At 48.3% G+C, this 15879-nt stretch overlaps 1 protein-coding gene across 1 annotated transcript in view; it reads right to left on the bottom strand.

The window, feature by feature from the left end:
- The window catches only part of LOC139373700 (adhesion G protein-coupled receptor B2), a 326533-nt gene that overhangs the window by 139489 nt on the left and 171165 nt on the right, over positions 1-15879 (bottom strand). The window contains exon 15 of the mRNA XM_071114575.1: positions 10947-10990. Within this exon, the coding sequence (XP_070970676.1) occupies positions 10947-10990 (44 nt within the window). The remainder of the gene's footprint in view (positions 1-10946; positions 10991-15879) is intronic.

Genomic DNA, 15879 nt, shown 5'->3' with positions numbered 1-15879 from the left:
CTTGTTTTGTTTTGTCGTTCATACCATGTCATGTGTCTTCTCAGTCATGTTGACACTGGTCTACTACCATTGCTTTAATGCATTGTTGTTCTCATTAATATTGTTGTTGTAGTTGTTGTTGATGGTAATCCCATGTCCACTACTACTATTATTATTGCTGTTGGTCCCACCATTTATTTATATATAAATATACTTATATTTTAAAAATTTTCGATATGTATACTTTGACAATGTAAGTAATAATGAACTTGCCATGTCAATAAAGTCAATTGAATTGAATTGAATTGAGAGAGAGGAGAGAGGAGAGAGGAGAGAGGAGAGGAGAGAGGAGAGGAGAGAGAGATTTTTTGACTTTTTGTCTTTCTTCACTTAAATAATCTCATTTCATTTAAAACTCACCCCGCCCTTAAAAATAAATAATATATCCTGTACTGCATACTCAACTTTCTATCTACCACATTATACAAACCAACATCACAATACGCACTCCTACAACTGTATATCCAAAACATCTTCCCCAGCTATACAGACAGCCCCCCCAATGCACCATATCTCCTCAAACATCTCTATACATTTGATCATTTTATAGAACTCAAAATCAAACCTGAGGCGCGCAGAGACCATCCCATTAAACAGTAGTAAAGAGTCTATTATCCCCCCACCTTTGACTCTGTTCCTCCTTGTTAGCCAAATAGCTAACTTTGCCTGAGCAAACAGAAAGTTCAACAAAACACATTTGGCTTTCTCCTTACTCGAATACCTGTATCCCATTATGAACATCCCAACAGTAAAAATCACCCCCAACCTCTCACATAGACATTCCAACAGAGACATTAAAGGCATTAACCTGGTGCACACAGAAAACACATGAATAACAGTTTCTTTCATTTGACAGAAAAGACACCCCTGCCCGATTCCCGGTTCAACCTGTGCCAACCAGCTGTTAGTGGCCAGGGCTCCATGAAGAACCCTCCCCTGACCTCTTTGGTACTGGGGGTTTGTAGAGCCCCCTCCACCTAAAACCCACCATACTCTCCGCCCCACATACCCCCTGCCACTGATGTGCCTTCACTCCTGTTAGGCTCCTAATGTTCCTAACCTTAACGCAGAGGTTGTAGAGGGCTTTACCTCCCACATCCTGTTAAAATCTAACAAGTCCTCCAGACCCACTTGCCAGTCTCCAGTCTCTGCCATCACCTGCAGTGGCGGAAACATTGGTGGCCCCTCTCCCTTTGGCCGCTCCAACATCCCCCTTACCGCCTCAGACAGTGCCTCTTGGACCTCCTCCAGGAATCTCTCCAGCAGCCTAAGAGACGTTATTCCTGTTTGTTGTGCCAAGACTTCCGGAGTTTTCCACCCCTCCTCTCCCACCAGTCTCAGGTCACCCAGTCTTTGTAAACCCCCTGCCATCAGTTGCCTCTGCAGGGTGGCCGACTGAACCGATCTCAAAGGGATGGCTGGGTTGTGGAAGATAGGATCCTCCCACACCCATAGCCCAGGCTCCACACCCCCTTCTCGTATGGGCCTTAGCAGCTGCCAGGCCCTCAGCATTGCAGAGTAAAAATCTGAGAGACCTGCTGTATTCAGCCTCTCCAGCTTCATGAGGAACAGCTGCCGGTCCAACTCTAATCTGCCAGCTCTCCTCAGCAGCGCGCATGCATGGTACAGCAGTCTCTGCACCGCCTTTAGCCTGAAAGCAGCCATCCTGCTCTCCAGTTCCACCAGACCCTGTCCTCCTTCATGAACGGTCATGTACAACACTGCTGCCTTCAGCCAGTGATGGCCCGACCAGAAGATGTCCACCAGCTTGTGTTGCAGCTCTGCGAGCAGACCCCCGGCGGGGGGATTGAGGACAGCCAGTTTATGCCACAGGGAAGATGCTACCAGGTTGTTAATTATCAGCATCCTCCCTCTATATGACACTTGGGACAGGAGCCACCTCCACCTTGCCAGTCTTGACACCACTGCCTGCGACAGCCCCTCACAGTTCTTCCTTATACACTTCTCTGAGCCCAGGTACACCCCCAACACTTTAAGCCCTTCACAACCCCACTGCAAAAACCCTGGAAGCAGAGGAGGAGCCCTATCCCCCCATGCCCCACATAACAGAGCTTTGCTCTTGCCCCGGTTTACCTTAGCCGATGAAGCTCCCTCCTACACCTTCAGACTGGTCTCTAGTGCCTGCATATCCTGATCATCCCTGACCATCACAGAAACATCATCTGCATATGCTGACACTGCTATGCCTGTCACCACATCCATTCCTGTCCAGCACCTCTCCCTGCAGTCTCCTGAGTAGCAGTCCTAAACAAATGCTCAATGGCTAATGTGTATAACTGCCCTGATAGAGGGCATCCTTGTCTAATGCCCCGTCTCACCCAGACTGGCCTACTGAGCACCCCTCCCACCTTGACCATACATGACGCCCCAGCATACAACAGCTTAACACATGTCAATAAACTCTTCCCAAACCCAAACACAGACATCACATTAAACAGATACTCATGGTCCACTCTATCAAAAGCCTTCTCTTGATCTAAAGAGACCAGTCCAAAGTTCACATTAGAACCTCTCGACAAGTCCAACATGTCCCTAATTAAGAACAAGTTGTCGGTGATTGAGCGTCCCGGTACACAATATGTTTGGTCCTTATGTACTATCGAGTCCAGATGGGACTCAGTCTGTTAGAGAGGACTTAAATATTGTAGTCTGCACAGAGTAATGCCACAGGCCTCCAGTTCTTAAGTTCACACAAGTCCCCTTTATTGGGCAAGAGAGTCAGAGCCGCCCGACGGCAGCTCATCGGCAACTCTCCTTCCCCGACGCATTCACGCAACACGCAAAATAAGTCCTGTCCAATTATTCCCCAGAATGTTTTTTAAAACTCCACTGGGAGTCCATCGACCCCCGGTGCACGATCGGGGGACATCTGGGTTACGGCCTCTGCCAGTTCATGGGACAACAGAGGAATTCATCCCTCTGTGCCAGAGAGAGCTTAGGGAGTCCTGCAAACAAGACTTGAGCACACATAGGATCACACACTTCTGCCTTATACAATTCAGTATAAAACTCCACAGTCCGCTCCCGCATCTCACCCACCACAGAGGTCACCCGCCCATCAGACAGCTGTAGACAATGCATACCCTTGGCTTAACCACTCTGTCTTTACAAACCAAAGAAAAAGGAACTGGGAGCATCCATCTCCTTGAGCATAGAGAATTTAGCTCTTACAAGTGCCCCCTTTGCTTTAACCTGGAAAAAACTGCCCAGAAACCTACGTCATTCAGCTAAATTAGCCTGGAGGCCTACATTGCCTTGCCCCACCATCTCTACCTCTATCTCACTAATACAACGCTCTAGTTCCCCCAATACTCTCCTAGCCTCTGAGGATGAGAGAGCTGTGTATTGCTGACAGAAAATCCGAATTTGGACTTTCCCCACATCCCACCATTGACTCAGAGACTCATACTCCTCTCTTCGCTGCCCCCACCTTTCCCAAAAGGTCTGGAAACCTGAGTAAAAAGTGACATCTTGTAAGAGCTTTACATTGGACTTCCAATAAGATGCCTGCCGGGGCCCTGGTGAAATAGACAGCCGAGCAATGGTTATGTGATGATCCAAAAACCCCACCAGGAGAATGGTAGCGCCCAGCAGCCTATTGCTCCGATTCCTAGACATGTAAAACCGATCAAGTCGTGCTGCACTCACCCTAGCCCTAAAAACCTTCACCCGTGTATACTGTTTTGTGTTTGGATGTTTAGTTCTCCAAACATCAACTAGGTTGAACTGATTAAGGATGTCCCTTAACACTCCCACTGACACTGAATGAGGCTCTTCCCCATTTCTGTCTTTTGTCAAATCCATTGTACAGTTCCAGTCCGACCACCAGCGTCTCCTCAGGCGTTAGCTGTGAGTTCCTGTCCCCTCCGACCACCAGCGTCTCCTCAGGCGCTACCTGTGAGAGTTCCAGTCCCCTCCGACCACCAGCGTCTCCTCAGGCGCTACCTGTGAGAGTTCCAGTCCCCTCCGACCACCAGCGTCTCCTCAGGCGCTACCCGTGAGAGTTCCTGTCTAAGACTCCCAAATAGAACTCTTTCTCTCCCTGTGTTAGGCGCATACACATTTATAAAGACAAAACCCATGTTGTTAATTTCTGCTTTAACAACAAGCAGCCTACCTTTACACACTTCCTTTGAGGAGCAACGTTTTACAGACAGCCCCGGTGCAAAAAGGACTGCCACTCCTGCACTAAGATCTGTCCCATGGATCAACACACAGACAGCCCCGGTGCAAAAAGGACTGTCTCTCCTGCACTAAGATCTGTCCCATGGATCAACACACAGACAGACCCGGTGCTAAAGGACTGCCACTCCTGCACTAAGATTTGTCCCATGGATCAACACACAGACAGACCCGGTGCTAAAGGACTGCGACTCCTGCACTAAGATTTGTCCCATGGATCAACACACAGACAGCCCCGGTGCAAAAAGGACTGCCACCCCTGCACTAAGATTTGTCCCATGGATCAACACACAGACAGCCCCGGGGCAAAAAGGACTGCCACCTCTGTACTAAGATTTGTCCCATGGATCAACACACAGACAGCCCCGGTGCAAAAAGGACTGCCACCCATGCACTAAGATTTGTCCCATGGCTCAACACACTCGCCCCTTTCCACCAGAGCCCCCAATCGACTTCATTCAACACATCACTATGCGTCTCATGCAGAAACAACACCTGTACTTTTTGTTTTGTTTTACATGTCCACCCAGCGCACTTCTCTTTCCTATCTCTGGCGCCATTTACAGTGGGGCAAAAAAGTATTTAGTCAGCCACCAATTGTGCAAGTTCTCCCACTTAAAAAGATGAGAGAGGCCTGTAATTTTCATCATAGGTACACTTCAACTATGACAGACAAAAGGAGAAACAAAATCCAGAAAATCACATTGTAGGATTTTTTATGAATTTATTTGCAAATGATGGTGGAAAATAAGTATTTGGTCACCTACAAACAAGCAAGATTTCTGGCTCTCACAGACCTGTAACTTCTTCTTTAAGAGGTTCCTCTGTCCTCCACTCGTTGCCTGTATTAATGGCAGCTGTTTGAACTTGTTATCAGTATAAAATACACCTGTCCACAACCTCAAACAGTCACACTCCAAACTCCACTATGGCCAAGACCAAAGATTTTTTTTTCTCATTTTGTCTATCATATTTGAAGTGTACCTATGATGAAAATGACAGGCCTCTCTCATCTTTTTAAGTGGGAGAACTTGCACAATTGGTGGCTGACTAAATACTTTTTTGCACCACTGTATATTGAGCGAGCCTACCCAAAGAGTCTCCATAAGAGGTGGGAGAAAAGCCTGCAGAGAAAGAGACCAATAGCAAAGCTCAAAAAGCCCCAGTGTCAGAAAGAAAATATACATCTAAACAGTGTCTGAAGGTAAACCTTTACGCACTGTTGTGAGCCACTTCCTCAACCTAAACCGTTTCCTGGGTGAGAGGACACCATGCCCCTCATTTTTCCTAGCATGTTGTGCTGATCTTACAAACTTTCTAGGATCAGAAAAAAAGCCTTAGTGTCATTCAGGAACTTTGTCAATTCTCTCAACGTGTACTTAGACCCCTCTGTTTGACTGGCTGTCAGCTCCGGGCCCATTGAAGAGGAGTCTGAAAAAAATAACCCCTCATCCTCTTCCTCAGACTCACTTTCCTCATCTCTATCTCCCACCCTGACCACCTGCCATTCTCTCTGGTCAGGGCATCACCCACAGTAAAAGGCAACATTTCCATGGTGCCTTTGTCCACACCCTTTTTTCTTTTCCGCTTGACACCCTCCTCCTCCCCCCTAGTCTCTTACACTTCCCCACTATACTCTCCTCATCCCCTAGAATAACCTGAATAGATCCAGCATCATCTACACCACCCTCCATGACTAGGCCCAGAATCATCTACACCACCCTCCATACCATAACTAGGCCCAGCCTCAGCTATCCCAGCATCTCTAGCCTGACTAGACCCAGCCTCAGCTACCCCACCATCTCTAGCCTGACTAGACCCAGCATCATCTACACCACCCTCCATAGCCTGACTAGGCCCAGCCTCATCTACACCACCTTCCCTGGCATGACTAGGCCCAGCTTCTGCTGTCTGCATCTCCTTACCCCCTGCACTTTGACCTCGATTTCCCCCACTGGCGCTTCAGTACCCTCACCTTGTCTACGGGCTTTATGTGGGCACGCAAAGCTCTTATGCCCCAAATCCCCATTCTCAAAACACAGTAGACTATCTGCACTGGCAAAACCTGCATAGAGCCCCTCCTCGTGCCTCACTTTAAAATGCACATTTAGTTGTTGTTCATTGTTGTTCAGAAACATAAACACTTGCCTCCGGAATGAAACAATGTGCTTAACGGCATCTGCCTGAAAGCCTGCTGACAGTACACGAAAACGTCTAGCAAACTTACCAAAACGACTCAGCTCTTTCCTGATTTGATCATCCGTAAGAAACGGAGGCAAATTTGCAACTACCACTCTTGTCGAAGGGGTAGAAAGAGGTGAAATTGGCACCAACACACCCCTTACAAATATTCCGCTAGCAATTAGCCTACCAACCAAATTAGCCCTTTTCATGAACACAACAACAGCTTTGTTCATTCTTGAAGCAGAATCTATAAATTCAGCTCATACCTGTTCACCGACCGCGAGCAGAACCTCCTCCACCTTAACTCCATTCTCAGGAACACACTAACTTTGGAAAAACTGTGGATACCGCTAAAACAAATATTGCATTAACCCTCCACCATAGAAAATAACATGTAAAGAAAATAATCAAAGCCCTCAACACCAAACACTCAAACTCCAAAAAACTCCCAGCATGCACTGCAAGAGAGAGAGACAGAGAGAGATGGAGAGAGATAGAGATAGAGAGAGAGAGAGAGAGAGAGAGAGGGAGAGAGAGAGAGAGAGAGAGAGAGAGAGAGAGAGAGAATGAGAAAGAGAGAGAATGAGAAAGAGAGAGAGAGAGAGAGAGAGAGAGAGAGAGAGAAAGGAGAGAGAGAGAGAGAAAGGAGAGAGAGAGAGAAAGAGAGAGAGAGAGAGAGAGAGAGAGAGAGAGAGAGAGAGAGCATGTGGACGTGGGCACACCAGATGGTACGGACATATGGGCCTGTAAAAAAAAAAAACATAACAGAACAAAACTGAACTGTGAACAGAAACTGTGGGCCAACTTAGCCTGTTAGCAGAGCCCATCAAAATGTGGCTATTACTATCCACACAAACTTACAAAAAAACACATACACACAAATACAAACACACACACACAAGCAGTGGATGATGTTCGGCTCAAGAGATTTGTGTCCCGATGCAGTCCTTAATCCCTAACTGAGTGTCTGTTTTAGGGACTGACACACACACACACATACACACATACAGGCACGCATACACACACACACACACACACACACACACACACACACACACACACACACACACACACACACACACACACACACACACACACACACACACACACACACACACACACACACACACACACACTCACACACACAGCATTCATCTCTATAGGAGGTCAGTTTCAAATTTTACAAGCCATGTACACTATATACAATATAGTTAAGTGTTCCTAAGTGAAGTAAAATCATATGTGACTTTACTAAAGGCAAAAAAAATGGAGACAGAGAAAATATTATCCTTCCCTCTCTGTGGCTACCTATATCCTCCACTCCCCTCTAGCTGTCTATTCGTTCTGTTTCTCTCAGCTGAAGGCCTGTAGGTTCGTCTTGTGACAGGGGGGTTTGTGAGAGGTGAAAAACCTCTGTAAACAAACAAAGCTTTTTACTGCAGCATATTATTGTATCTGTCTCCCTTTCTGTCTCCCTGTCTGTCTCCCTGTCTGTCTCCCTGTCTCTCTGTCTGCTGTCTCCCTGGCTGCCTGTCTCCCTGTCTCCCTGTCTCCCTGGCTGTCTGTCCCCCTGTCTGTCTCCCTTTCTGTCTTCCTGTCTGTCTCCCTGTCTGTCTCCCTGTCTGTCTCCCTGTCTCCCTGTCTGCTGTCTCCATGGCTGCCTGTCTCCCTGTCTCCCTGGCTGTCTGTCCCCCTGTCTGTCTCCCTTTCTGTCTTCCTGTCTGTCTCCCTGTCTGTCTCCCTGTCTCCCTGTCTGTCTCCCTGGCTGTCTGTCTCCCTGTCTGTCTCCCTGGCTCCCTGTCTGTCTCCCTGTCTGTCTCCCTGTCTCTCTGTCTGCTGTCTCCCTGGCTGCCTGTCTCCCTGTCTCCCTGGCTGTCTGTCCCCCTGTCTGTCTCCCTGTCTGTCTTCCTGTCTGTCTCCCTGTCTGTCTCCCTGTCTGTCTCCCTGGCTGTCTGTCTCCCTGTCTGTCTCCCTGGCTCCCTGCCTCCCTGTCTGTCTCACTGTCTGCCTCCCTGTCTGTCTCCGTCTGCCTGTCTCCCTGGCTGCCTGTCTCCCTATCTCCCAGTCTGTCTCCCTGGCTGCCTGTCTCCCTGTCTGTCTCTCTGTCTGCCTGTCTCCCTGTCTATCTCTCTGTCTGCCTGTCTGTCTCCCCGGCTGTCTGTCTTCCTGTCTGTCTCCCTGGCTCCCTGCCTCCCTCTGACTCCCTGTCGCTATGTCTGCCTGCCTCCCTGTCTGTCTCACTGTCTGTCTCCCTGTCTCTCTGTCTGCCTGCCTCCCTGTCTTCCTGTCTGCCTGTCTCTCTGTCCATCTCCCTAACTCCCTGTCTGGCTCAATGCCCATCTCCCTGTCTGTCTATCTCTCTGTCTCTCTGTCTCCCTCTCTCTCTGTCTCCCTGTCTCCCTGGGTTATACACACACTAGGACATACGCAGACGCACGCACATGCACACACACAATTTCCTCTGGGTTAGAGATAAAAGTACTACTATACTCATCTTCCTCGAGTACCTACTAGGAGAGCATGCACATGCATGTGTGTGCGTGTGTGTGTGTGTGTGTGTGTGTGTGTGTGTGTGTGTGTGTGTGTGTGTGTGTGTGTGTGTGTATTGCCTAATCTTTCTCAAACAGACATGACTACAGTATATGGCTACAGGGTTTTTGGTTTTATTGCTGTGTGATAGCGATCTCTGTATCTCCCTGCTTGGTAATCAGACTGGCTGGCTCCTATGTTAACGATGGGGAGGTTAATGTGATTGGAATGCTAATCTGGATGGTGTTTAATTGTTTTTGCAGAGCTGATTGTTTCCAAGATGGAAACCGCCACTTTTAGGGCTGTGGATAACGATTAATTGTTATGCAAATGACCACGGCTATTGTCATAATTGTATTTATTTGTTTGTTTGGTTTTGCTTGTGAAGCATCATAACATATTTAGAAAAGGTGCTATGACATACCTAATGAATAGAACACAGATTTGGTGACAGCCCTCACTTGGAACATTTGGACATTAATCTTATCCTCCCGACTGTGCCGTGCTAGTAAAATGATTACCAACTTTACCCCAACATTTTTTTAAACTGCTATTGGCTAAACTTGATCTACTTGAATATAAAGTTGAATCCCCCTTCTCCTAAAATGAATGTATAAAGACGAGTATGGTGATTATTATTTTTTGTTCACAGTTATTATCCAGAATTGTCAGTAACACGATTACACAATAATTGAGCCAGCGCTAGCGGCTTTGGTGATTGGCAATCTCAATTTATTCCCTCGTACTTATATAGGGATTTAGTTACCATGTAAAACAGACAGTATTGCATCATTTATGGGATTAAGTTGTCTTGAGTTGTGCTGTGATAACTCTCTTGGGAGACAGTTTGTGAATGTTATATTTTGAAAATGTTGATATTTGATGATTTAAAATGTTGGATGTGTAATTTAAAGTTAAATTAGAACTCCAAAGCCTTTGGTGAGCTGTGGAAATAATCTCATTTTGCAGAATAATACACACAATCAATCAATCAATTAATTAATTATAAATTAACCTAGCAGGTGGAATCTCTAGTCACCGTCCTACATATCACCTATTGATTGGTCATTTCTGTCCTACATCACACTTTAATCTCATTGGTCAGTGTTCGCCTGAGCTGTGCTCTCATTGGTCAATGGTCACCTGAGCTGTGGATATCGATAATCAAAACTATCCACTTGTCCACTCATCTCATAGTAGGTCTGTGTTAAAGGTTCAATGCAGCTATTCTTATCTCAATATCAAATCCTTTCTCGGTAACAATTTTTACTGTGATTGTTTTCAATTCAAAAGGTCAAAAATACACAAAAATAGAAGACCATTTTTGACCATTTTAATTCAAAACAATAATTTTCAAAATGTCACAGTATTTATTCCAGCCTCATGATGTGGAAATATATATAAAACACAGCAAAATACCGTTTTTGACTGCACTGGGTCTTTAAATAAAGACAAACAACATAAAGTAACTGCCTTTGAGCAGTTGAGCATAGAAATAATTACGTGTTTAATTCAAATATTCAATTAAAACTGTGGCTCTTCATTCAAATGTGTTCACTCTATTAATTAAGTGAAGAAACCACACATCACACATCACACATCACACACCACACACCACACATCACACACATCGCACACCGCACACCGCACATCGCACACCGCACCTCGCACACCGCACACCGCACCTCGCACACCGCACACCGCATATCGCACACCGCACACCGCACATCGCACATCACACATCACACATCACACATCACACACCACACATCACACACCACACATCACACATCACACATATCGCACACCGCACACTGCACACCGCACATCGCACACCGCACACCGCACACCGCACCTCGCACATCGCACACCGCACACCGCACACCGCACATCGCACATCGCACATCACACATCACACATCGAAGCTAACCAAGAGCATGTGTGTCTGCGTGTGCGTGCGAGCTTCTGGAGACAGAGTAAAAATGACTTACGGGTTCCCATAGTCCCAGACAACACACTGAGGATCTGATGTGCCCTGCAAGAAACAAAAGAGGAGAGGGGGAAAAAGAAGAGAGAAACTGTTCACTGTTTGAGGGGAATGAGTGAAGGATGGAAGGAGAGGTAAACAGATGGACAAAGGAAGAGAAAAAACAAGACAAAGGAAGGGAGAAGCTGTCTTCACTGAGGACAGACAGTGAGAGGACAGAGAGGAGAGAGAGAGAGAGATAGTGGAGAGAGAGAGAGAGACCAAATAATGCATGCAGAGCAAAATTAGGCCGATACCCGCTAATGTTCAAAATCCAGAAAAGAGCTGTTAAATTCTACAACCACCTAAAAGGAAACGATTCCCAAACCTTCCAAAGCCATCACCTAAAGAGATATGAACATGGAGAAGAGTCTGCTAAGCAAGCTGGTCCTGGGGCTCTGTTCACAAACACAAACAGACCGAACATAGCCACAGGACAGCAACACAATTAGACCCAATCAAATCATGAGAAAACAAAAAGATAATTACTTGGCACATTGGAAAGAATTAACAAAAAACTGAGCAAACTAGAATGCTATTTGGCCCTAAACAGAGAGTACACAGTGGCAGAATACCTGACCACTTTGACTGACCCAAACTTAAGGAAAGCCTTGATTATGTACAGACTCAGTGAGCATAGCCTTGCTATTGAGAAAGGCCGCCGTAGGCAGACCTGGCTCTCAAGAGAAGTCAGGCTATGTGCACACTACCCACAAAATGAGGTGGAAACTGAGCTGCACTTCCTAACCTCCTGCCAAATGTATGACCATATTAGATACACTTATTTCCCTCAGATTACACAGACCCACAAAGAATTCAAAAGCAAATCACAATTTTGATAAACTTCCATAACTACTGGGTGAAATACCACAGTGTGCCATCACAGCAGCAAGATGTGTGACCTGTTGCCACAAGTAAAGGGCAACCAGTAAAGAACAAACACCATTGTAAATACCCATATTCATGTTTATTTATTTTCCCTTTTGTAATTTCACTATTTGCACATCACTACAACTCTGTATTTAATAAATAATATTACATTTGTAGTGTCTGTAATCTTCTAGAGTGTAATGTTTACTGTTCATTTTTTACTGTTTGTTTCCCTTTTGTTCAGTATCTATTTCACTTGCTTTGGCATGCCAATAAATCCCTTACAATGAAAATTGGTTTGAGAGAGAGAGCGAGAGAGAAGGAAGGAAGAAGAAAGAGAGATATCCTACTTCTATTTGATGTTGTTTTACTTAATTAACCAACATCTTCTACACTCCCACAAACTCCCTGCTATCCTAACGTAGACATAAACAGCTGTCCTCAAAGTCTAAACAAGCAGCCCATTCATTATCGACTAACTCTTAAACCATCGATTCACTGGAGCCCAAGCCAATCGCACTGAGTAAAACGGCCTGTGATTGGCTAAGCAAAGTTCAGTGGTGCGTATATAGCATTACTGAAGATGACTCTCCACGACTCCATGAGGGAATTGATTGGAGAATAATTGATTAATTGATTCATCCATGCTCGCTCCACAAGCGAGCAGCAGTGGTCAGTGATTCGATTGCTCTGCTCTAATTGAATCCTCTGGACTAGTTCCATGCACTATATACGTCTCAATATGTTTTATCCTACTGAGGACGAATGATTGGATTTTAGGAGTGTCCAGTTCAGTCCAGTCTATGACCTGATGAGGCAACTCTCTATTTCAGCCAAGCATTACAAAACCATTAAACTAATCATTGCCTTAATGCAGACAATCAGGAAAGGAAATTCTTCCAGTGCAAAGATGGTCTGTGGCAATGTAAGAAGAAACCTGTGGACTAGTGTAGCGATGCACTCACTTACAGGAAAGAAACACTTTTAGCATCTCATAATCTGAATACAGAAATTCTTGGTCCTCCAGGAAAGAAAAGGAAATGTAGCCCTTTCTGTTTTAGCTACCCATAGATTAGAAGCCATCTCTGGGGAGGTAGGGGAGGAAGGGTGCCTATCAGTGGTTATATTATGGCCATGCATAATTCAAGCTTCCCTTTGAGGCCCATCTGTTAATGAAGGGGAGTCTCCCCCTGGTGGTGGAGGATACTGTTACACTGGTCCCCTGTGAAAAAGTTGGTCCCTTGTTAAACGTGAGGATACTGCCTAGGGTTGCTTCCTAAATGACAACCTATTCTCTATATAGTGCACTACTTTTGACCATGCCACATAAGGATATGTAGTGCAAGCGTGTATCTAGGCAGCCCGGCCAGAGGAAGTGTGTATCTAGGCAGCCCGGCCAGAGGAAGTATGTATCTAGGCAGCATGACCAGAGGAAGCGTGTATCTAGGCAGCATGACCAGAGGAAGCGTGTATCTAGGCAGCATGGCCAGAGGAAGCGTGTATCTAGGCAGCGTGGCCAGAGGAAGCGTGTATCTAGCAGCCTGGCCAGAGGAAGCGTGTATCTAGGCAGCTTGGCCAGAGGAAGCGTGTATCTAGGCAGCGTGGCCAGAGGAAGCGTGTATCTAGGCAGCCCGGCCAGAGGAAGCGTGTATCTAGGCAGCGCGGCCAGAGGAAGCATGTATTTAGGCAGCCCGGCCAGAGGAAGCGTGTATCTACGCAGCGTGGCCAGAGGAAGCATGTATCTAGGCAGCGTGGCCAGAGGAAGCGTGTATCTAGGCAGCCCGGCCAGAGGAAGCGTGTATCTAGGCAGCCCGGCCAGAGGAAGAGTGTATCTAGGCAGCGCGGCCAGAGGAAGCGTGTATCTAGCAGCCCGGCCAGAGGAAGCATGTATCTAGCAGCGTGGCCAGAGGAAGCGTGTATCTAGCAGCCCGGCCAGAGGAAGCGTGTATCTAGGCAGCCCGGCCAGAGGAATCGTGTATCTAGGCAGCGTGGCCAGAGGAAGCGTGTATCTAGGCAGCCCGGCCAGAGGAAGCGTGTATCTAGGCAGCCCGGCCAGAGGAAGCGTGTATCCAGCCAGAATGGCCAGAGGAAGCATGTATCTAGGCAGCCCGGCCAGAGGAAGCGTGTATCTAGGCAGCGCGGCCAGAGGAAGCGTGTATCTAGCAGCCCGGCCAGAGGAAGCATGTATCTAGCAGCGTGGCCAGAGGAAGCGTGTATCTAGCAGCCCGGCCAGAGGAAGCGTGTATCTAGGCAGCCCGGCCAGAGGAATCGTGTATCTAGGCAGCGTGGCCAGAGGAAGCGTGTATCTAGGCAGCCCGGCCAGAGGAAGCGTGTATCTAGGCAGCGTGGCCAGAGGAAGCGTGTATCTAGCAGCCCGGCCAGAGGAAGCATGTATCTAGGCAGCGCGGCCAGAGGAAGCGTGTATCTAGGCAGCGCGGCCAGAGGAAGCGTGTATCTAGGCAGCCCGGCCAGAGGAAGCGTGTATCTAGGCAGCGTGGCCAGAGGAAGCGTGTATCTAGCAGCCCGGCCAGAGGAAGCGTGTATCTAGCAGCCTGGCCAGAGGAAGAGTGTATCTAGACAGCGCGGCCAGAGGAAGCGTGTATCTAGGCAGCGTGGCCAGAGGAAGCGTGTATCTAGGCAGCCCGGCCAGAGGAAGAGTGTATCTAGGCAGCGCGGCCAGAGGAAGCGTGTATCTAGCAGCCCGGCCAGAGGAAGCATGTATCTAGCAGCGTGGCCAGAGGAAGCGTGTATCTAGCAGCCCGGCCAGAGGAAGCGTGTATCTAGGCAGCCCGGCCAGAGGAATCGTGTATCTAGGCAGCGTGTATCTAGGCAGCGTGGCCAGAGGAAGCGTGTATCTAGGCAGCCCGGCCAGAGGAAGCGTGTATCTAGGCAGCGTGGCCAGAGGAAGCGTGTATCTAGCAGCCCGGCCAGAGGAAGCGTGTATCTAGGCAGCGCGGCCAGAGGAAGCGTGTATCTAGGCAGCGCGGCCAGAGGAAGCGTGTATCTAGGCAGCCCGGCCAGAGGAAGCGTGTATCTAGGCAGCGTGGCCAGAGGAAGCGTGTATCTAGCAGCCCGGCCAGAGGAAGCGTGTATCTAGCAGCCTGGCCAGAGGAAGAGTGTATCTAGACAGCGCGGCCAGAGGAAGCGTGTATCTAGGCAGCGTGGCCAGAGGAAGCGTGTATCTAGGCAGCCCGGCCAGAGGAAGAGTTTATCTAGGCAGCCCGGCCAGAGGAAGCGTGTATCTAGGCAGCCCGGCCAGAGGAAGCGTGTATCTAGGCAGCCCGGCCAGAGGAAGCGTGTATCTAGGCAGCGTGGCCAGAGGAAGCGTGTATCTAGGCAGCCCGGCCAGAGGAAGCGTGTATCTAGGCAGCCCGGCCAGAGGAAGCGTGTATCTAGGCAGCGTGGCCAGAGGAAGCGTGTATCTAGGCAGCCCGGCCAGAGGAAGCGTGTATCTAGGCAGCCCGGCCAGAGGAAGCGTGTATCTAGGCAGCGTGGCCAGAGGAAGCGTGTATCTAGGCAGCCCGGCCAGAGGAAGCGTGTATCTAGGCAGCCCGGCCAGAGGAAGCGTTTATCTAGGCAGCGTGGCCAGAGGAAGCGTGTATCTAGGCAGCGTGGCCAGAGGAAGCGTGTATCTAGCAGCCCGGCCAGAGGAAGCGTGTATCTAGACAGCGCGGCCAGAGGAAGCGTGTATCTAGGCAGCGTGGCCAGAGGAAGCGTGTATCTAGGCAGCCCGGCCAGAGGAAGAGTGTATCTAGGCAGCCCGGCCAGAGGAAGCGTGTATCTAGGCAGCCCGGCCAGAGGAAGCGTGTATCTAGGCAGCCCGGCCAGAGGAAGCGTGTATCTAGGCAGCGTGGCCAGAGGAAGCGTGTATCTAGGCAGCCCGGCCAGAGGAAGCGTGTATCTAGGCAGCCCGGCCAGAGGAAGCGTGTATCTAGGCAGCGTGGCCAGAGGAAGCGTGTATCTAGGCAGCCCGGCCAGAGGAAGCGTGTATCTAGGCAGCGTGGCCAGAGGAAGCGTGTATCTAGGCA

The sequence above is a fragment of the Oncorhynchus clarkii genome, chromosome 18, assembly GCF_045791955.1.
Source record: "Oncorhynchus clarkii lewisi isolate Uvic-CL-2024 chromosome 18, UVic_Ocla_1.0, whole genome shotgun sequence".
Taxonomy (NCBI): Eukaryota; Metazoa; Chordata; class Actinopteri; order Salmoniformes; family Salmonidae; genus Oncorhynchus; species Oncorhynchus clarkii.
The sequence above is the reverse complement of the archived record's forward strand: the minus strand, read 5'-3'. Positions and strand labels throughout refer to the sequence as shown.